This window comes from Sapajus apella, unplaced genomic scaffold (assembly GCF_009761245.1).
Source record: "Sapajus apella isolate SASKATOON/1434 unplaced genomic scaffold, GSC_monkey_1.0 scaffold7, whole genome shotgun sequence".
Taxonomy (NCBI): domain Eukaryota; kingdom Metazoa; phylum Chordata; class Mammalia; order Primates; family Cebidae; genus Sapajus; species Sapajus apella.
In genome coordinates this window covers 14,120,517-14,143,668 of record NW_022436947.1, presented here as the reverse complement: position 1 = coordinate 14,143,668, position 23,152 = coordinate 14,120,517, and the positions used below count along the sequence as shown (strand labels likewise).

Sequence of the window (23,152 nt, the reverse complement as noted above, 5' to 3'; positions counted from 1 at the left end):
AGGAAAAGAAAGAAAGGAAAAGAAAGAAAGGAAAAGAAAGAAAGGAAGAAAGGAAGAGGAAGAAAGAAAAGAAAGAAAGAAAAGAAAGAAAAAGAAAGAAAAAGAAAGAAAGAAAAGAAAGAAAGAAAAGAAAAAAGAAAGAAAAAGACGAACATCTGGGAAGGTATTTGTACATGTCATTCATTATTCCAAATGTAAGGGTATTTGTACATTACATGTCACTCATTTTAAATGTAACTTTAATCAGATCAACATTAAAGCTTCTTAATATACTCAGCAATGGCACTGGTAACTTTAAAGTCTACAATAGGGAAAAAGGAGCTTTGATTCATTGTCTCTTTTCAAATTAGCAATTTGGTACGCACCTCCAATCTTTCTTTCCAACCTCCATCTTTCTGCCTTTTCTCTGGCTTCTCACTCCCCCAGCCCATGATATAACAAAGAGAAGGCTGTAGAGGGCAGAGTCAGGGATGACAAAAAACAAATTCCAATTATTCCTTCTCCTTCCACATATTGGGAAACCTATAGCCTTTTATAAACATAGTTATTTTTTCCCAGGAAATCTACTTTTTATGTTTGCCCTGTCTTTAGCCAACTCTAATAGATTTTTCTGTGGAGTTCTGATCTGTACCTGAGATTCTTAAGACATACATTTGCAGACAATACCAGGAAGATTTCCCAGAATCTTCCTTACACCAAAAAGTAAATTGCCCAAGGAAGTCTCTCCTCCCATGTAGGACTTCCTAAAAGCAGAACTGGAACTTGTGAAAACTCAGGAAAGTTGCAAATTAAGACATGGGGTTTCATAGTTTCAATATACTGTTAAGTTTGAAAATTAATGCCTCCAGTTAACTTGGCTCTTTCTGTCTTGAGCTGATTAGTGAACACTAGAATTCATGCCAGAGCTCCCAGGTCATTTGCCTGCAATGCAGGGCTTGTGTTCTAAATTCTGCTTATTGCAGTAAAAATAATAATAATAATAATAATATGCTCACATCATTTCATGACCGTGGTGCTACAGTGTTTCTATCAGTTTGCACGCCTCTTACAGGTGGGCTGATGTTTTTTGTGTTAGTACATAATGCTGCAACTTTCCACTGGCACACAAAGCTAGTGGTTTTCTAAAGTAGTCCTGGAATTCATTACCATGGAAACAAAAGGTATAAAAAGCTGTTTTTATCTAATAGGAAAACCTAGAGAAACTCTAAAAAAGATCAAAAGTGTTTTCAAAGCAAAGGTATAGTCAAATACATTATAGCTTAGGTTTAAGGAGCCTTGGAAAGGAATCACAAGGCAGGTTAACAGAGGAAGGATGGGAGCTATGTAGTCATGGAAGAAAGCCCAGCAGCACCACTGGGAGGCTCTAAGGCTGGAACAGGGATGGACAGGTTGGGCTGCTGACCAAGCCTGCCCCCAAAAAAGTGGCAGAAAGAACACAGTACTCTTCCTCTGCCAAGGTACACGAGGTATGGTTCGAACTCTGGTCTCTCCCCACAGAGGTGAAAATGAGTAGTTTGTTTTTCTGACAGTACTAATACCATACACACCCTGGTCCTAATACATCCGTTCAACCATTCTAGACTCTAGATTCTAGACATGGAAATGAGAAGTCAATGAAAGAAACTTAATACAAATATGTTCATTTTATCTACTTGTCATTTGATCTAGAGCTTGATCCCATGTGTTCAGGAAATGTTGTCACAGGTCCTATTTTAGTTTGGGAAAGGCGTAAGCGCAAACCACAAGTATTTATTTTGGTGTTTACAGTGTTTTCCTAACATTTAAATAATTTCACCACATCCTGCCATCAGCTTCAAAATAGAATTTTTGATATATTCTTCCTTCCATGGAAAACTTCCTGATACATAAACTGCTCTGACCATTTGTAATTATACAAACTCTTATCCAGTATCCTCCTCAGAAAACATCTGGAATAATAGGAAGCTCCCATCAATGCTGCTAAAGGAACACAATGTTTCTGGAAGCCATGTGGTCATTCCAGCAGCAGGGAAGATACATGGGGTCACAGGCAGTAAGACTCCATCCTTGTATTGCGGCCACTGCCTACCATGGGTGTGCTGGCCAGCCCATCTGCCATTCCAGCCACCAATATACTGAGAGTATGAGGCTTACAGACTGAAGTCCCCTGCATTAAAAGGCTTAATTTTTCCAGTTCAAAAAATGATTTCAACTTAGAATGGGGTTAAACTAACAGCAGGACTGTGTTTAGAGAAAGGAAACCACACAGAAGTAATTTGGAAACACATTGTCTAAAAGGCAGTAAAAAGCAATGGTTGAAAGCACGGACTTTTGAGCCCACCAGACAAATAGGTTTAAATACCACCTGGCCACTTACTTTCCAGGTAACCTTAGATAAGCCTCAGTTCCTCATCTGGAAACCATACCTATCTGTCAGAATTGTGGTAAGGATCCAATAAGATCACACATATTACGTGTTTAGCATAGTGCCTGGCATATGGGAAGCTGTCAATAAACGTTAGCTCTTGCATTGTTTCTGTTAGGAGCAGGTGATGTTTAGCCTGGAGAACTCAAGGCTCAGGAAGAATAGAGATCTTCAAACATCTGAAGGACTGTCCCATGAAAAAAAGATGGACAAGACAAGAGGAGAATTGATCAAAGAGATGTTTAACTCAAATCAAAGAACAAAGCACTGAATCACCACTTATCAACTGTCTTACTTGAATAGATGCTGGTTTGGATGAGAGGCAATAGTAGAAAACCTCAAAAATCTCTTCCAATTCTAAGGTTTCATCATTTCAAGCATTTGGAGAATTAGGAAAAACAATCACTTCAAAAAAAACACAACTATTTTGTGCCAAGCTTCCTAAAACATCTTTAAAATGTCCAAATATCCATGAAACATATGGTATCATCCATTTTATTTGAAAACCATGGAACTCCACTACTGAACTTCATTCTAAGTTGTTGAAAACAAAATACAATGCAAAACTGTCTATTCTTCTTTCACAAGAACCATTCTCTAGATGGGCATAGATTCTTGGGGGAATTCTTATCATGCAGGTATCTTACTTCAAAACCTAAACTTGTACCACTTTACTGGAATGAAATATTAATGCTATTAAACATCGTACCATTTTTTAAAATGTGGTGTTAATATTTATTCATAAATCCTATACCACTACGATATTTCAGACCAGTGATTTAATATCTGAAACAATTTATCACATACTATGCATAATACTGATCAGTAGAGGCTGAAATTTTACTGTAACTTCAGTCCAAAAATACAGGTTTTCATTTTAGTTCTCCATAATTCTGAGAAATATTTGAGTAAATGTAAGTCTTAATTAAATCTCTATTCTCCCAGCATGTGCTAAACCCACCCTGCTTCATATGCAGACCCTTGGACCCAAACAATCCCAAGAGGACGTTGGCTCAGAACAGTAAGGAGCTGACAGATGGGGCATTCAGTAAAGGAATGGTGCTGGGTTATTTCATTTTTGCTAGAGACGGAAGCTGTGGGAAAAATATTCTCCACTTAATCTATTTTATTTTCAGCAAGGTTTTACCTGTAAATATTAATTTATACATGAGCAAAACTCACTAGATGCTTGGGCTACATGAATATAAATGAAATAAAGCTATCCAAACTAAAAAATGAAATTGAAATTTCCTGTATCTTCCTTTCTCAGGCAGAGGAAAAATATCCCAGGATTTAAAATCCTATACCAGTGGTTTCAAAGACAACAAAAGATCTCACACTGAGCTCTCATTTAAATAGGTGGGGTTACCAGGGTAGAAATTACAAGTTAAAGTGCTACCGCATAAATAGGAAAATTAATCATTCATGCCATTTTCAATTCAGAACCTGTTTCCAAATCATCAAAACCCTTTACACTTGGAATACTGTCAATCTCCAAATTTTTACCTTGCTGAGATCTATGACCACCTTTTGAAACAGAGTGTAGGTATGACTGATTACTTTCTGTATACTCAAGGGTTAGCAAAATGGAAAGAAATCATGAGCCCCTCAAGAACAGTGGCTTTTCTTATTGGAATGAAGCAAATAAAATCAATTCATTGGTAATGCATTTAATTTCTCTCAGTAATTAATTGTGTATCTACATTGAATGATAACAGTGTAAACAGTCAAGATACGCATGTGGCAAATTAAAAATAAAGCAAAATGTTTATCTTAAGTTGCATGGATTCCCAGAGTGCAAAGGATGGGGGGAAGGGTGGGGAGAGGGCTTCTCCTAGGTTTGATAACACTTCTTAAATTCAACAGCAATTCACCCCTGTTTAGCTGTTCTACGGTGCTGATTAAGAGGGCATAGCATGGTGCCCTCTGGGTGTTCTGTGCTCACCGACTCAGATTTTTACTGGGACCCCAGTTTTGTGTCCAGTGGGAGTTGGGAACACAGCACTCCAGCCTTTCTCATTTTTAATCCTCCTAGAGACTCCTAAAATAATCCTTTAAAGTTCTGTCACAGCAGAGAGATATTGTGAGAGGGAAAGAGGTTTCCACCTACTTCTACCCCCACATAGCTGAACATCAACCGGCATCAGGTAAAAGATTCGTGGGATTTCCAGTCTCAGAAGACTCTTCCTCCTCTCCTGGCCTCTCAGTTTGCACACTCCTACCCATTCCTCTAAGCCCAGCCCAACCCCACATTACTGCATGAAGCCTTGTGTTATGGAAGGAATGCACGTCCCCACCGCACCCAGAATTCCTGTTGAAATCCTAACCCTCATTGTGATGGTATTTAAAGATGGCATCTTTAAGAGATAATTAACTCATGAGGGTGGAGCCCTTATAAGTGCCCTTCTAAAATGAGACAGGAGAGAGCTTTTCTTGTCTCTCTCAACACCATGTGAGGATGCAACAAGGAGACAGCATCTGTAAACCAGAGAGAGGCCTTCACCAAGAACCCACCAAGCTGGTACCCTGATCTCAGAATTCCAGCTTACAGAAATGTGAGGTTAAAAAAAAAAAGGTTATTTTTTAAGCCACCCAGTCTAAGGTATCCTGTTGCAGCAGCCTGTAACAGAGCTAATTAAGACACCTTGGGTGATTACTGAAGCTTCCTTAGATGAAGTCAGCCTCTCTTAAATCCCAGGACCACACTGTAGCCCGTTTTACACAGTTCTTTATATTGTTCATGGTTATTTTACAGGATTTTGGTCATTTCCCATCAACTACATACAAGCAACATTGATGGCTTAGGGTCTTTATTCTTTCATATTATCCACTACAGTGTCAAACACGCTTCATATACCTATGGGATGCTGTGTAGACCTGTTGGTGGGTTGAATATTACCTGCTTACCTGTATCACTAAGTTACAGAAGGAGAATAGGTGGGTTACGTGCTGGCATCTCTTATACTATTCTACTTCTCTCCAGGGCGGCGGGGGGATAAAAAGATTTAGCACTCACTGGGTTTAGAAGCTATACCGGGCACTGTTCAGCATTGTCTCACAATGCCGGGATAGGACTAGACCACATTTAACTCTGCATTGATTTCTTTCCCTGTGAGGTTCTTTTACATTTGAGTAAATTATCCATATTTGATTAAAATGAGAATTTACTAGGGCATAATTGATGTTTGACTGCATTAGTCACATTTTAAACACAACATAGGCCATAGTGTGAAACAGAATACATTTAGTTCCACTGTTTTTGACTGTTCTAAAGTGAATGTGACTTCTAGAACAAGTACTTCTAAAGCCTTTTAGTGCTTTCATTTATGACGTTTGTATCAGAGATGATAGGAATCAGTGTCATGTCAGCCATCCCTGGCAGAAAAAAAAATTCTGCCCTCAACAAAAGATAACATTCTTCATCCAAAGCAGGCCTGTGTTTCTGTCTTTACTACACATGGAAAAGAAAGGGAATGCCAACCCAAAGGTCAGGCTTGAGGGCCGACACCCACCTCTGGGGTTATTTAGCTGTTCATGCTCAACTACAACTCCACCATCAAACCTGTGGCCTACATGAGCCAGAATTGGCTATTTTTTTCATAATTGAATCCTAAGGATATTTTTCTTTGGGTACAGAAACAATATTAAAATTTAGTGCAACTTATCTTTACTTAAAAAAAGAAAACCAATGTTTCTCTTGGTTTTCTATTTTTTGAATAAAACTGACTCTTATCAACCAACACATGGACTTGGAAAAGATAGCAGTACACCATCTTCTTAACTCATTTGGCTGGAATGTGAGCCAATTAAGTCCTAGTCTCAAGTTTGGCCTTCAGAAAAACTAGATAGCTTTGCGCTATGACAAAGCCAATCGAGACCTGTCATCAGTTGTTTCCTTTATTGTGTGTGTGTGTGTGTGTGTACACACACACACACACACACACACAGAGAGAGAGAGAGAGAGAGAGAGACAGAGAGACAGACAGACAGACAGACAGACAGACAGACAGACAGAGACAGGGTCTCATTCTGTTTCCCAGACTGGAATGCAGTGGCATGATCATGGCTCACTGTAGCTTCAACCACCAGGACCCAAGTAATCCCCCTACCTCAGCCTCCAGAGTAGCTGGAAATACAAGAGCATGCCACCACACCCAGCTAATATTTGTATTTTTCTTTATAGAGACAGGGTCTTGTCATGTTGCTCAGGCTGGTCTCATATGCCCAGGCTGGTCTTGAACTCCTGGGCTCAAGTAATCCATCTACCTCAGCCTCCCACAGTGCTGAGATTACAAGTGTGTGTAACCACACCTGGCCCATCAGTTCTGTTTCTTGACCAGACTACACCTTTAACGCTAATCTGCCTTTGTTCACAAAACGGGGCAAATCAGTATGAATGGCTGAGAAACTGGAGGAGAGGTACCACTCAAAATGAATATCTTAATAGCAGACATAAATATCTTCCTCCTCATTATCATCATAACAAACATTTATGGTACTTACTGTGGACCAGGGATTCTGCTTAGGATTCTCTGAACTATATCTTACTGGTCTTCATTAAAAACCTTATGAAAAAAGTACTATTATTATCTGGGTGGTTTTTTTTAAGAGATAAGAAAGCTTAAGATTTAGAGAGATTAACTACCTTGCTTAAGGTAACACAGTTAAGCCATTATGTCAAAATTTGAACTTGGGCAGTCTGACTACAGAGTCCAACTTATTTCGTAAAATTCATATTAATCTATTTTACTCAAGAGTATCAGCACCACCAGATAAATATATTAAAATAACCTATAATTTGAACAGACATCTCCTGATAACAAACATAACATCTCTAAGTCACAAATACCTAAGAAATTTACATGAGTATGACATGGTATTTGTTATAGAAATAATGTAAGTTCAAACACTCTGAGGTGAGATGATAAATTACTTTGAAAACTAATAAATAGCATGGCCACAACATAAAGTGAGAAATAGTACAAGCACTAGTCAGAGCTAGAGTTCACTCTCAATCCATGTGAAGGGAAGCAAGGGTAAGACACTAGAGCAAGAGTAAGTCACCATCCACATGTCCCAAGGGAGCCTCAGTGGCACTGCAGAGGATACAGAGACAGATCCGTGACGTCCCTGAAGCTGGGACTAAGCTGGGCTGTATTATACCCAGGAAACCAGCCTCCCTAATCCCAGAGGGAGGCTTGAAGAGTCTTAGAGGGAGACTAATGGCCAACATTGAGAACACATGTCTATTAGCTTGCTGAGCCTAATGAAGTAATACAGCAGAGACTGACCTCATTCTGGAAACATAAAAGTGGCTGTGCCCAATGCTATGCCTAGACCCCTACACCTTGCCAGCCTGGTGTTCCTTATGTATTCAGAATACATAAAGATTAGATGTAAAGACGCATGTTGCGAGGACAGTGTTTAGGGATAGGAAAAGTCCCCAATTATAGATAAAGGTGTCTCTGTCTTTTGCCAGAAAGCGTGCTGTATCAATTAAAAGGGTAAAGAAGACCTTTTCCCACCATGGGGAAACAAGGGCCTCTCGTGACCCTCTATTGATTAAGAATGCTGTGGAATGTTATTTGCAATCTCATTGCATAATGGAAATCAGGAGGTAGCTGTCATGGTTTCTGAAGACAAATTGCTGGTAGCTGAGACAAATCATAGCCTCCATCATCTCTTACTGTTCTCAATTCCCAATTAATGTGTATCTTACAATCTAAGTTTCTTAAATCAGTCTGCTCTACTGTCTCAGGTAGTAAAAATGCATAAAATAGTAATCTGACCCTACTTTAAGAAATTGTACTTAAGTGACCATCGCAGTGATCATTACTCCTGAGCTATGCATTACTTAATAAGAAACACAACTTCCAAAAATGCACACAATTAAAAATAAATCCACATAACAGCTGCTGTGATTATGACCAATATGAACAGAAATCCAACCAGGTGTGTCAAAAGAAAAAAGCTGCTGCCAGACAGAACATTGCGAAATCTCATTTTTGTTTTGCCCACTTTGACTTGCTAAGTCAGCCAGCAAACAATTTGTATGGAGCAGTGCTTCTCAAAATGTGATGTGGAAAAGAGCAGCATCAGCTTCAACCATTAAAAATGGCAATTCTCAGACCCCACCCCCGGCCTCCCGTGAATCAGAAACTCTGAAGGTGGGCTCAGGAACGTGTGTTTCAACAAGCACTGAGTGATTTGTCACATGCTAGTGTGATAGCCCTTGGACTGGGCATAGGACAGCCTTCAGATGTTAAGTCTTCCTAGGAAGGCATTACCCTAGGTTGCAAAAAGCTATCAGAAGAGCCCAGGAAGACACCTGTGTTAAAACCACTGCAATCTTCAATTATGCTGTGAACCTAAAACTGCTCTGTAGAAGTGAAGTCTATAAAATTTAAAAAACTGCAGTCTCCAGGGTGAATGGGTAGAAAGAGCACAGTACTTTCCTTACACAGATTTATTTACATAGATCCTGACTTCTTCTAGCAAGGTTTTCAGACAGTTTTGTAAACCAAAATATATAACATCCAGCTACAAACTATTCTTATGGAAAGACTTCTCACTACTTTTCAAACAACCTCATCATTTAAAACACCCCAAAGATAGGCATTTATCACTAAGTATGCTCTTAAGATGTCTTCCATATTCACTACAGAATTTCAGGCCATTTAAGGCTAGGGGAAAGAAAAGATTTAATTTAAATTCATGAAGTTTAAAATGTGTTCCACCCAAGAGTCATGATGCTCCCTGAACTGTCTGAGCATATGACCACGATGCTGATTATAAGTTACTGCATGTTTTGAAGAGACATGGCTTGGAATGTTTGTCCTGTGAGCCTGTCTTACAGCAAGATGCTTTTGGCAATTCACTCATCTGGCCCCTTTGTTGGTCCAAGAATGGGCCCTGTACCACCAAAATTTTTTCTAGAGCTAATAGTATTTGGATGAGGCTCTAGCATTGTTTCAACTGTTTTTCAAATGACAAATGATTAGAAAAGCAATGGGAAGTAACTTGTTTATCAGAGATTTGTAAAATATAGTCCATCCATATGATTAAAAGCCAAGCAATCATTAAAAAAAAAAAAAAAGTCTTGCCGTTCTCATTCTTGAACAAACATCAGAATCACCTGGTGATCTTTTAAAAGATTTCCTAACCAATTTCACCAGTCTTAGCTAGTGTTTTGGCATTCATAATTTTTTAAAGCTATGCTGGCAATGTAACATGCAGCCAGAGTTGAGAATTACTGCAGTACACCTGTGTTAACCAACATGGAAATCTTGCCCAAATATATAAAGTAAAAAAAAAAGTCATAAGTCACATATCTATTAACAAAATCATCCGTGTATGTATTGCTAACAGATTTATGTATTTGAAAGTGGACTTTTCTTTTATACTATTATTGCTTAAACCTTTCAAAATGAAGATGTGTTCATGTGTTTTAATTATTTTACTTGATTTTTGACTGACAAATAATTTGTATGTATTTATGGGGTATAATGTGATGGTTTATGTTTACAATGTGGGGTCATTAAGCTAACGAATCCATCACCTCACACACTTTTTTGGTGTATGGTGAAAACATTTAAGATGTATGCGTTTAACAATTTTGAAATATACAATGCAATTTCTCAACATTAAAAATCCATTTAAAGAAAATGGGAACTTGTAGGAAAAAGAAGACGCACATGAAAATAGGAACTCTCAAAACATAATCATGTTTCCTTCTTTCTCCAATTCGCCCTCTGTATTAGTCTGTTTTCACACTGCTGTAAAGAACTGCCAGATACCGGTAATTTATAAAGGAAAGAGATTTAATTGACTCACAGTTCAGTGTGGCTGGGGAGGCCTCAGGAAACTTGGAATCACAGCAGAAGGGGAAGGAGAAGCAAGACACCTTCGTCAGGAGGTGGCAGGAAGGAGAATTGCCAAGCAAAGTGGCAAGAGCCCCTTATAAGAACATCAGATCTCGTGAGAACTCACTCATTAACACGAGAACAGGGTGGAGAAAACGACGCCTCATGATTTAATTACCTCCATCTGGTCTCTTTTTTACCCCCAGTCATCTCTCATCTAAGGAGAGTGAGCTCTTTTCAAAGTTAAATGAAACCCTGCTACTACAGTACTAAACAGTTGACTAAAGGAGTCCTTCTCCCAATTTTCCATGATCTATTTGCCATCAAGTGAGACTAAACAGGATATTTACCTCCTCCTGAGTTTACTGACTGCACTTATTTATGAATTCATCTCTAGATGAGCCCAGATATGGCAGATTTACCTTTTCAAAGTTTTGGATCTAATAAAACCCATTGTATGCAATAAACAACTCAAAAAATGCGTGGCTTTATGGAAGTGGTTGCTACAATTGGTAGAGTCTCTTGAAAGAAAATATATCTTCATAAACATAGCAGGACAGGCAAAGACTACTGCCAGGGAAACAAGATGCTTCTCAGTACTTTATTGACTTCACATGAAGATCAATTTTAGCCATTTATAACCAGCACACTTCCACATAGGGTGAAATTATCTAGCCCACCCACAGATGGATTTATATTTAAAAGACTCATTTGATTGCTTTGGGAAGGATACTCTACAGACTAACCCCTATCCTTCAAGGATAGAAAATTAACAACCCAGGTGAAGTTAACTAGAAAAACAAAAAAAGAGAGGAATTATATTTGACAGTGTCCTCTTACAACCCAGTTCATCTTTGTGGACATTAATGTGAGTTACCTCCAGTATCAATGTGCTATTTTTAACGTAGAATATTCAATCTTTGCTCAAAGTAAGACATATGATTAGTGTTTGGAGGAATCGATTTGCTTTAATTTAAAGAGGAGGAGTGTAAATGTTTTAGAAAAAGGAAAAAAAATTTGACCTCTTTATAAAACACAAATCTATGGGCTTCTTAAATATTTCCAAAGACTCGCTCCTTTTTAAATTCTTTCCAAACTACACAATCTCTAACGGGAAGCTGTGCCCCTCTTTTCACTGAGTTATCTGCAATACAGAAGCCCCTGAGGTGTCGTTTGTACCTGTGTATAGGATGGAACTGTTCTGGGTCTGCTATTCTACAGCTACATGTCACATTATCCTAATTGATACTTCTGTTATCTAAAGCCATTAACATGCTATATGAGCGGGGCAATCACCGAGGTGACTGCTCTGCCCCATGTCAGCTGATATATGTATGTGTGCACGTGTGTGTGTGTAAGGTACACTAGTGCATCTAAGAAGTTGAGTTCATTAAATTCTTGTTCTGTAACTCTCAAATTTGTTTCCACTCCCAACACACCTGAGGGATATGAGACACTCCTCTCAATAAAAACAGTTCCTGGAGAGGGGCTTGGAAGGCACACATCATTCACTGGATCCTGCCATTCGAAAAGCCTCCCAGGTAGTTTTAATAATGCAGCCCATACCCCTTGTGGGTGAGGCGACAGCAGAATGAACCCCATCATACACTTGGCGTTGAACATCCCTGGTCTAGTAAAGCATTCAGTATCCTACGGACCTAGGCCACATGGCATCTTCTGTTCTCAGGTTGTGTCCAGCTCCAACCCCTCATTTAACTCTCTTCCGAAGTTAAAGAGGCCCATTTTTTTCTTATTTGCTTCTGAGCTTGGATAAGAAGAGAAACAAAGACAGATGACACCACTTCCCTAGATCAGATAAGCAGGGCCACCTGTATTCCAGCAGCGGCGGCGGCTATCCACCAAGTGCAGCCTCTGTAGGACCAAATGAACCTCCCCAACTGATGTCGGGATCTGCTTTACAAAGACAAATCCCATTTCATTCCACAATTAGTGATCCTGCAGGAAATAAAATCCTCCTCTGACTTAAACACAGACATACTAACATGCAGTTAACTGACAACACACAGATCCCTTGCATCAGGTTTTGATTAGGAGAACACTTAGGAATGGAAGGACTGGAGAGGCTGACATAAGAGGAGCAAGACTGAAGAAAGTGGTAAATAGGACTGCGTGGAAGGTGGTGTCTCCTTCGCAATTTAGTTCAGAAGATGCTGCAGGTAAAAGAGATGGTCTCCCAAAAATTACCAAAAAAAAAAAAAAAAAGAGAGAGAGAACTGAGACATTTAGGAATCACTTCCAAATTTGGTCCAAATATTTTCCATACAAATTGAAACACATCTCAACCACATTCTTAAAACCCCAATTTATGTGTATTGTTGAGCAGGACAGTGAGTAAGTTCATGAATTAAGACCTTGTTTGTATTCCTTCTGATCAAGGTTCATTGCATGTTTTCAGTGGAGATGCTCTATCTTCTTCAACTGCATTATCCAGGAATAAGTAGCAATACGTTAATTTCTGGGCATATTTTCAGATTCTGTGAGTCTTTTGCTACCCTGAAAGGGCCCAAGCTTGAAAAAAACTGTCATAAAACATATTTTTACTCAAGCCATGGCCTTTGGAAAATTATTATTTAAGAAAAGCATTATTTTTTAAAAAGGAACTATATGCCAATCTCCAATGCATTAACTACTAATCATTCCTCTGATAACTATTCTAATATTTCATGTCCATCCTAGCATACATGTATAAACAGAAGTCATCCATACATAAAGTGGACAACTTTCTATCCCAATTGTTTCATAATTATTACAAATGGAGTGCTAGCTGAAAGTTGCATAAAAACCAAAGTAAATTAAAGTAGCATAATAATGATAAGTTGCTATTACCTAATTCATATTCTATGGTTCCAGAATCACCTGTAAGATGGAGTAGGCACCTACATTTTCTCACTGATGGACTTTTGAATGACAATTTTCAAGTCCAATAACTTGGTTAATAACAGGATTTGCTTCTAGATGTTAAATGCTCACTCTGGGCCAGTGAACTAGCATGTTAGTCATGACAAGTACCATAACAGCACCCCCTCCTGGCGATAAATGACCCATTCCCTGCACTTCAGTCAACGGCGGCAAGAGCTGCTGCCCTTTCGTGTGCTGGTCAGTGTCTCAAGAGATGGCCTGGGGCACTGGACGCTGCCCAGAGGGTCAGTAGAACTCTCTTACCCAGTCAGATGGGGTCCCTCCAGAATAACCCAAGAAATTAAGAGAATTAACCAGTCGGTGAGGGAAGAACAGAGAGAAGCCAGATCCCCCCTGCATAAAAACTAAACCCCTGTTGCCTTCAAGTGGCCTAGAGTTTCCTTCAATGGCCCAAAAAACCAAAGGACATGACCAGGTCCTGATGGAAGCCTTCACCTGCATTTTCCTATTAAATAAACCCAACAACCTAATACAATCTTATTATTCCCATTTTGCAGATAAGTTGATTCTATGGCAAAAAAAAAAAAAAATGCAAACAAGCTTGGAAAACTTCATATGAGCACCTTATCTACCACACTCCTCAAATCCTTGCCCACTTTTGGCTGGGCACCAGACTACAGGAGGCAGCCAAGATTCACAGGAATTACAATGGGATTGGCGGGAGCCAGAACTGGTTTATAAAGGGAGGGAAACCAAAAGGAGAAAATTCTTATGAACGTTTTCCTCTCCTCTAAAAGTGGTGTTTTTGAACCACAGTTGCTAAGTTAAAAATAGAAAAGAGATACCTTGGAGCAGGTGAGGAGGGAGTTCAAATCAGAGAGAAGAGTTACAGAAATGTCTGAGCTGGACCTCACCCCAGAGCAGAAAATGCCACATGGCACAGAACTGGGGTGGCTGGGAGGAATCCAAGATGTGGGAGGAAACCTGGAAAAGTCTGGCTCCACGTCTTCCCTCTAAGCAAGGAGTCTGCTAACCCAAGAGAAATGGTTAACAACTGCCTAGTTTCCCTTGAAAGTTTCCAGAGATGGAGAACCAGGGCAACTCTGGCTACATGTTTTAATTGTGTCCTTTTCACTGCCAAGAGGTGCTTCTTAATGTTCTGCTCAAATGTCTCCAGCACACCCTGAAGCCTGTGTGTGCCTCTTCAGGACTCCTTAGACACAGAGAACTTCTGTTTAGCATCCTCCTTATTTGAGAAAATTTCATCAATCTGAAAATAGCCATTAAGTTGCCTCACAGCATTTTCTCTTCCAAACTAGGGAAATCCACACAGAAGCTGCACAGCCACTCAAGGGGATGTTACAAAGAGGATTCCAGCACCATGAGTGGGCCAGACTAGATGTGCCCCGAAGATATCTGCCAAGCCAGAAATGCTTTGATTCAATATCTTTCATCTTTGGTGTGACATTTCCCATCACTTTGTTCATATTTGTCATAATATCTGTCATCTGTCCAACTTCTCCATATTCTTTTAATATGTTTAAATCTAATGTGTATAAGAACCACTTTTCACAACATAAAACAAAGGCTCATTAATTCAGATTAAGTTGAAAAATTCATGTCCCACTGAGTAAGAAACCAGTGAGAAGTATTTTCAATTAAACAAATTATGTCTATTACAGAAGACTACATACTGGTTATTAATAAATGAGAAAGTCAATGAAAATGGTGAGTTAACAATAACCTTATTTTTATGGCACTTTATACTTTTCAAAGTGTTTTTACATGTATTATTCCATATTTCCAATTTTATTCAATATATCAATGCAACATATGGATAATAGATCACCAAACCTAAATCAAAAAGTCTTGATTTATCCTGCTAAATTTGAACTTTTAATGCAATAAGAATTATATATAATTATTCTAAGTCTGTATCAGAGCAGTCTGAATTAATAAGGTTCTGCTCTATTGTAGTTATAACAAGTCTGACAATTTTATGGTCATCTTATCTCCCAGAATGTCACTCCCATCTACACATTAGTAATAAATACTGTTTCTTCGGGAATGAACTTTTGTCACAACACAGCATCCCACCTTAAAGAAGTTTCACAAAGTAAATTAAATAGCTCAAATACCACAGAAACGTTTTCTATGATAAATGCGCTAAGAGTTTATTATTCTCTTTAAAAATGCTTGCTTTGATTTAAAATGAGCCTAATAAGGAGGTTGTCCCAAGATGACAAGGACCCAGTATATTACAGAACTTTTCACCTTTCTCTTTGGTCAGAAAAAAAAAAAAAAAAAAACCAGAGTCAAAATTAATCCAGTTAATTGTAAGTAATGGAACTAAACCAATACATACAGAAACTTAGACACAGAATGCCCCATTTGAGGAACCCGAAAGGGTCTATGAGCACCTTCGCCATCTTCACTTTCTTCCCATACCTGCAGTTGGAGTCATAGCATTTCACTGTCCTTTCACAATGGTCAGAAAGACAATGCCTTTACCTACCTTAAAAAGTCGTAAAATGTTAGCAACCATGATGGACACGGAGCTTGCTGCAGCACCTATGACACCAGAAATCTTGTCGGGCTTGGTGAAAATGGGTGGATCTCCATTAGCACACTTCACATCCGAAGCATCTTTCTCTATTAATGCCTGCACGAAAGTTAGAGACTGCTCCAAAGCATAGGTGTCCCTGGAGCAGGTGTCGAGGATGCGGACACCCAGAGTGATGTTGGAAAGGAGATCAGGGTCCTTGTTAATCTGGTCAATTGCATAAAGCATGGCCTCCAGTCTGTGAATCCCCTTTTCCTTCTTCAGCTCCCCACAAGGCACCCCTCTCTCTCCCTTTGCATGGACAGGGAAGAGACCCCCCAAAATAATGTCCCCATCCACCCGTATGGAATGGGCATACTCTTGGCTGTGAGTTCTTTGCATCATTGTGAGGATCCAGTAGAACTTGGCGGTCAAGAGGAAGAAACAAGGGCAAGAGGCAGATCGCTTTCCCTCGCATACCATTTTCTCCACAGGTGATATTGCAATCCAAGACCCAAAGTTTATTCTTGCCACAGAAGAAGGGGGACCACCTGAGGCTGCGCCTTCTGGAGGCTACCATCAGGGCCCATGGGGAAAAGGCTCTGTGGGCATCAGCAAGTTTTCTTGATTTGAACGTCACAGTGAATTCCCATCAGACCCCTAAGGTTCAATTTTATTTCCTTATAAGATCAACTTGCCTGGAATGGTGCAAAAATTAGAACGTCTGAGGTTCTGATGTTGGGATGAGGTCAACAATTCATGTCCTTGAAATCAGCCTTGTAGCAAAATTATTCCTGGGAAGAGGGGGAAAAAAGGGGGTTCAGTTCAGTGAGTCTAGATGTTTCACATTTTTCAGCCCTGTTTATGCCAGCCTCTTTAAAAAAAAAATCCCCTATTCAGTAAGAAACTAATTCTTTTTGTCCCCCTGTGATTCTGAACACCTGGCTGCACTGCATCTAAACAGGGAGATTGATGACACTTTTGGAGCAAGGGAAACAAACAGTCAGTATCAGAAACTAGGTTGATTCTCCCAAACCAGAAAGCATTTTTATTTATCATTTTATTTCAATAAACCTTATTTCCATGAAGGTAAAAATCCTGCAATGGGTGGCACCATTTCTTTTCAAATCTGTTTTTATTTTTTTGCAGCTATCTGAATTTAGCATTCAAATTTCGTCAACAAAATCATAATAAAGTGTTATTTTCTGTGATGTATTCAACAAGCCAGTCATCTGTTAATGACTTTTTTTCTTGGTGCCTCAAATTACTCAGTAGGAAAATGTGATTATTCAATTACAAAAAAGCGAAGAAGATAAATCCACCCAAAGAGCTAAAAATGTGTAAGTTTTGTAGCTTGTGAAAAATATTAACAGAGAAAGTCAGCTAATTCATATAAATTATCTTATTCTTCTCTGGTAAGAAAACAAAGGCTTGAAAATGAAACACGCAGGGAAGGTGACCTGTGAAGATTTTCCTATTACCATTGTCAGGGTTTCCAATTAATTTGTCAGGGTGGGAGCAATGGGTACACTAACAGCTCTGAGAGAAACATGCCTTGATCCCAGAATCACTAGGAGTAAATCAGAGTTGGTGATCAGTTGAAGAGCTGCTTAATTTTGTCTGACTCGGTGGGGAAAACAGCTATTTCATCAAGACTAGAAATAACTTGGGTGAAAAAGTCTACAGGCAAATCTACAGAAAAAGTTTTTTTCCTACAGCCTTCCCCCTAAATTACATAAGATTTTTTTCAAACGACTTTTGTTTATTATTATTATTATTATTATTACTGTACTTAGGTTCTGGGGTACATGTGCAGATCATGCAGGATTGTTGCATAGGTACATACATGGCAATGTGGTTTGCTGCCTCCAACCCCTCATCACCTACATCTGGCATTTCTCCCCATGTTATCCCTCCCCAACCTCCCCACCACCCCATCCCTCCCTTGCCCCCGCCAACAGACCCCAGTGTGTGATGCTCCCCTCCCTGTGTCCATGAGTTCTCATTGTTCAACACCCACCTATGAGTGAGAACAATTATTATTGTCAAACGACTTTTGAAGAGATGTGACTGAAAATGAGAACTGACTTAACACAGGGAATCTGAGATTTGTAATGCACATCTCATTAAGAGAATAAACAGCACCAATTTACTTTGGCAGGATGGTTAATCTAATGCTCATTTCTAACCTATTTATATATGAGTTTGAAATCTGAAATTTGGACAGTTCTCCTGTACCCTAGCCAACCAACATCTGCTTGTATTTTCCATTCACTTGTTCAAGTTCCAGTTCATAAAATTCTCTTTTCATCCTTCTTGTCCCAAAAGGAAAGATGGTGCTTCCCTGGGGGATAACTGAACATATGCCCAAATGCCTTCAAAGAAAGCTGCACTTTTTGCATTTTCAAATTAGAAAAGAGGGGCTCATAGCAACCCACTGCCCCATATTTCTGAGCAACCACCTGGCAGCCTGGCCAGCCAATGGCCCACTCAGCTGAAACAGTTCTGTGCAGCCTAAGACAAGTATTCCCTGCCTCCCGGCACACATTAAGCCTTAGATTTCCACTGTGCTTCCCCCAAAATACTCAGTCCTTTCTGATTGTTCTCACCACTTAACTGTTAGTCCCTCACACTCCATTCTCCTAGCAGCTGCTTTTCCCTCAGAAAATCTGTGATTCAATAACAGCCTGACCTCAGGCATTCCACAAAAGGAAACACTCAGAAAGTCAACCTGACTTTCTGGATGAAACCGTTTAAGTGATAGGCCATAAATTACACCAGCCACCCATTAAGAGAAGTTAATATTGTGTTTCACAGTTTCACAAGGAAAACCAGTCACATGATAGTAAAACCTCATTAACTCCGATCACTAGTTGAGAATTTGAGACCAAGTCCACATGGCTGGGCTGACCCTCGTTCTGACAGAGCCCAGACTAAATGGATAAATAAGGTGAAGGAGAAATGTCTTTTTAGGGGCAGTGGATGGGGCCTGTTGTTCTCCAAAAGCCCGCCTTTCCTCTTTACACCAAGCCATCTCCCAAGTACTTACACCTAAGAGAATAAATGGCTTTCAATTATAGACGACATACAAACAGCCCATCTGTTCATCACAATGAATCCTTACCTATCCATGTGACATTAACCTAGTTCCACTTGCTATATGGTCCAGAAAGTAATAAAATTGAGTCACTTTAAAAATTATTGGTGTTTGCAATATTGTTTACTCTCTTTGGTATCTTATAGCTTTGTTTAGAGCTTTAATATTTTAAAAAAAAAAAGGTTGGGGGATGAATAGCAATGAGGCAGGAATCAGTTTTGTTTAGTGGTCAAGTGCACCGAAATGGAAAACTTGAGGTTCAGTTTTGGTTTCATTTTAGTTTCACTTATCGGACAGCTCACATAAATTTTTGCTGGAGTTTCCATCTCTGGAACATAGAATTGATTGCATGTAAGCTTGCTTTTTTTGTCTCTAAAGGGGTGGTAGAACCTGCCACAGAGCATGCATAGAAAGCACAGTACCTGGCTCAGTAAACAGGAATTATTGTTGCTAACTTCTTAGTCTGTAATTCATTTTGTACTAGAGCAGAGCGACTCTTTCTGTACTTGCCCAGTTGGTGAGCTTTTGCTGAATTTCGTTTGTCACTTTAAAAAATAAAAGCAGAGCTACTTATAAAATATTTAAATCTTGCAGTTATTTTAAAATCTGATACACTGTCATAAAAATCACAGACTCCATTGCCAGAAGGTTTAGTTTCCCATTTTAAAAAATCTAAGGAAAAATACATTTGAAAGTTTGTGAGTAACTATATCAATTAGGTTTCGTTGTATAATCTTAAATTACTTATCTTGCTCTTATACAATTCTTGTGAGCTTTAATCCAAACTTATCCTAGTTTGGGTCAATGAGTTTTAAAGAAATCATAATCCTTCATAGTTATATATGCAAACTTTGTGTGCTGTGCTTGACTTAAAGTATAAACAGCTCTTTTCTCAAACTGACCTTCCTCTGGGATGTGATGGACTTTTTCAAGGAGGTGTGAGGTCTGGACTCCTGAAACCAATCTCAGAGGGGGACAAATCGTCTCAGCACTGTCTCGGCCCACAGGGAGGGGCCATGCAACCTTAAGGGGAGGCTTAACCATGAACCCTCACAGCCCTTCCTGTGCATACCCCTGCCAACACACCCTCACTTACAGGGCATATCATACACCATTGACCCCTCTATGGGCAATCCCCTGGCCTAAGGCTCCTGGAAGCAGTCACTCTGGCTGGAACCTGAGCCTGTGGCTCCCTAAATGTGCTCTGTTTCCTAAAAGGCCAGAAGGACACCTCCTCACTGGCCAGAGCCCTGAATTCTGCTTTATTTTCTACACATCTTCTCTGTACCAGTGTCAAGTACCTAACATAGCATCTCCATAAATTTTCATTTACGGAATTAGTTCTTGTATAAATGAGAAAAGACGGCTCAAAGGATTGAATGTGGCCCCAAACCCTGAGCTGGTGAGCTGTTGAGCGGCAGTGCCACCAAAGTCGTCTGTCCCAAAAGATGGGTCCTGTCCTTGTGGAAAGCCCCCAGTACTGCCTGCAGGGACTATCTGTGGCAGCACAAGAGAAGGGAAGGGGCCTGCCCCTCCACTGCAATCTTTCAGAAAGGTGTGCATCTTTGATGCTTAAGCTCTGGAAGAACAATAAAATGCTATTTAGGAAGGGACAATCTGGGGGCATTTCCAGGGAGGTGATTTCTGAATCTCTCAAAGGGCTGAGAAGATCCTCTGTGGTTTGTCCAAATACTTCTGCCCCTAATTAGGTCTCCTGGCCAGGTGGATGCCAATGGGAACACACCCACCAACACATGCAGAGTCTCTCAGGGTCTGCCATCACATCTTCCTTGGGCATTTAGCAGGTACGATTAACATACAACAGGGTAAAATCCTTGCTGAGGAATACCACTGGTCAAGATTTGTCTTTTTTTTCTCATAAAAAGGCCAAAGCAACATTCCTATGCTGCATTCCATTCAGCTCTTTAACAAAAAGGTTAGACTGAATATTATCATCAATTTATATGACTGCCCACACTTGCAGCACTTTTGGTTGTTTTTGAAAATGCATCATATTTCTGTGTCATCTCCCATGCTGCAATATGTATGCATGTCTGTGGATTCTTGGTTTTTTGGTGGGGCAGAGTGAGGATGGGGCAGACAGAGCTCTCCCCTGGCAACAGAGGCCTGGAATCAGATCTTTGACAGTCACTGGCTGGTGACACTGAACATGTCCCCTCACCTCTATGTGCTTCCATTTCCTCACCTGTGAAATGAGTGAGATGGGCCACATGATCTCTAAGGTGTCTTCCTGCTTCCTAGTCTGAGATTCTATTATTAATAATAAGGGAATATGAGATTATGCTCAAACATCGGAGCAAGGCTTTGCCAACTGAATACAATAACTGATTTTGTTTGCAAGTTTAGTGACTTCTTTTCATCAGTGAGAGGATTGTGAAAGCTCTTCTACACAAGCCAGCCTCATATTAAAAAAATCTGATACAGAAGAAGCTCGACTTACTAAACAGATAAATTAGAAAGTGATTATTTGCATTACAAAAGAATTCACCCCAGGTTTCCTTTAAATAGCTAAATCCCTGGCATTTAAAAAAAATCTGATTTAGTAGAATTCAATTTGTTCCCTCATTTTTCCAATAACACAGCTATTACACAAAGAGACCATATTTAAAGTAATGAGAAGCTACTTTTTATAATATGTATCAGATAAGAAGAGAGAAAGCAGGTGACACCAACACTTACTGAATGCCTGCAGCGTCTAGAGGTGCAGACACATTATTTCATTTCCCTCTAAAATACAACTATAAGGTTGATATCACAGCCTTCATTCAGGATCAAAGGAACCTGAAAACAGAAACATTATGTGACTGTGTCTAAAGTCTCAGATCAGGATTCAAATGCAGGACTGCCATTACGTTCTTTCCCTTACTCCAAGCCCCTGGGGACAGGAGGCCATGCTGGATATAAAACTAATCCTGATTTGATCATATGGACCATGAGTGAGATGTTCTAGAGTCCTAGGAGACACTGATTCTAGTCTTACTTCCCCCAATACTCACTGTGTAACCCTAGGAAGGTCACTTCACCAGATCTCAGTTTCCTTGTTTCTAAAATGGGGAGTGATTTCCCCCCACCTCCTAGTTTGTGTAATCAAACAATATAATGTGTATCAAAGTGCTTTATAAACTTCGAAGTGCTGTTAAGAAGGCACAGGGATACTATTAGTTTAACAATCAATCCTAGAACTAAAATATGTTAGTGGTGTATTGTACTTAGAAAATCTAAGAAAACCACTTCCTCAACACACTTAGGGCCAGTCAGACCTTAAGAAGGCTCACAGGTTCAAAAAAATCAACCCTGGCAAGCCTATATGAAGAGCTTGAAGGGAAACTGGAAAGGACGCAAGAAGTCAATGGAAGTACCATGTCTGACCTGGAGAACTAAAGCTCATGGACACTGAGCATCTAAAGGGCTATTCTGAAGAAAGTGGTGGCAAGATAATCTCCTGTTGTGAAAACAGGACAACTTGAAACCTTCCTAAGTATGGGCAGAATATGCTGCTTCTACCGCTTGGTCATGACCCCTGGAGAAGTCAGCCAATAAATAGCCTGCAGTTTTCTAGCTTTAGACATAAGCCTGCCTGGAAAAGTATGAAATTGGCAACACATGTGTCCAACGATCGATCTCCACATACTCCTCTGGGGCCTCTCCTCGATCTTCCCACTTCTGCTCACCTCCTGCTTTGCCCTGGCCTCCGCAGAGCTAGGTGTCTTCCTTCCCTCAGTGCCTTTGTTCTTTCATTACCTTGGCCCTCCCCAGGGAGTGAATGGATTCATTAGTAGGTATCAAAGCCTTAAGATGCATTACTGTCATCCCCAAATGGAATATCTGCATTCTCGAAATGATTCCTAGGAGAGCCATAATTCCTTTACAAAAGAAATATCACCATTAATAATGGTTAAGGCTGGCGATGCAACAAGCCAGAGCATGGAGCTAGGAGTCAGGATCCTCTCAATGGCACCTCTCAAATCATTCCAACAGCAATGCCCACCATTCAAAGAGGGTGCCCTGGGACGAGACATTATGCTCAGGGTCCCTCCCAATGAGTGGGTGAGTTTGCCACAATTTATCAAAGTACCAAGTAGAAATGAAAATCAAAGAAAAAACCATCTTAACTGTTCTTATGATAATGTAAATACTCCTCACCAAAATAAATAAATAAATAAATAAAGAAAAGAAAAAAATAAGACAGAGAGAAAGCCCAAATTGAAATTCCAATTCCTAGCAGAAAAAAAAAAAAAATCTGTCTTGAAGTGGAAACAATAAGATCCAGCCAACTCTCTGCTCATAGCATCTCCTGGAACAACATGAAGTGACCATCCCTAGTGAATGAACCACATGTATGAGTC

At 39.7% G+C, this 23,152-nt stretch overlaps 1 protein-coding gene across 5 annotated transcripts in view; it reads right to left on the bottom strand.

Annotated features, from left to right (window-relative positions):
• Nucleotides 1-23,152, bottom strand: part of GRM8 (glutamate metabotropic receptor 8) — a 788,345-nt gene that overhangs the window by 761,569 nt on the left and 3,624 nt on the right. For all 5 annotated transcript variants that reach the window (XM_032276086.1, XM_032276088.1, XM_032276090.1 and 2 more), the window contains exon 2: nt 15,662-16,482. In XM_032276086.1, coding sequence (XP_032131977.1) covers nt 15,662-16,171 — 510 coding nt within the window. In that variant the 5' untranslated portion in view covers nt 16,172-16,482. The remainder of the gene's footprint in view (nt 1-15,661; nt 16,483-23,152) is intronic.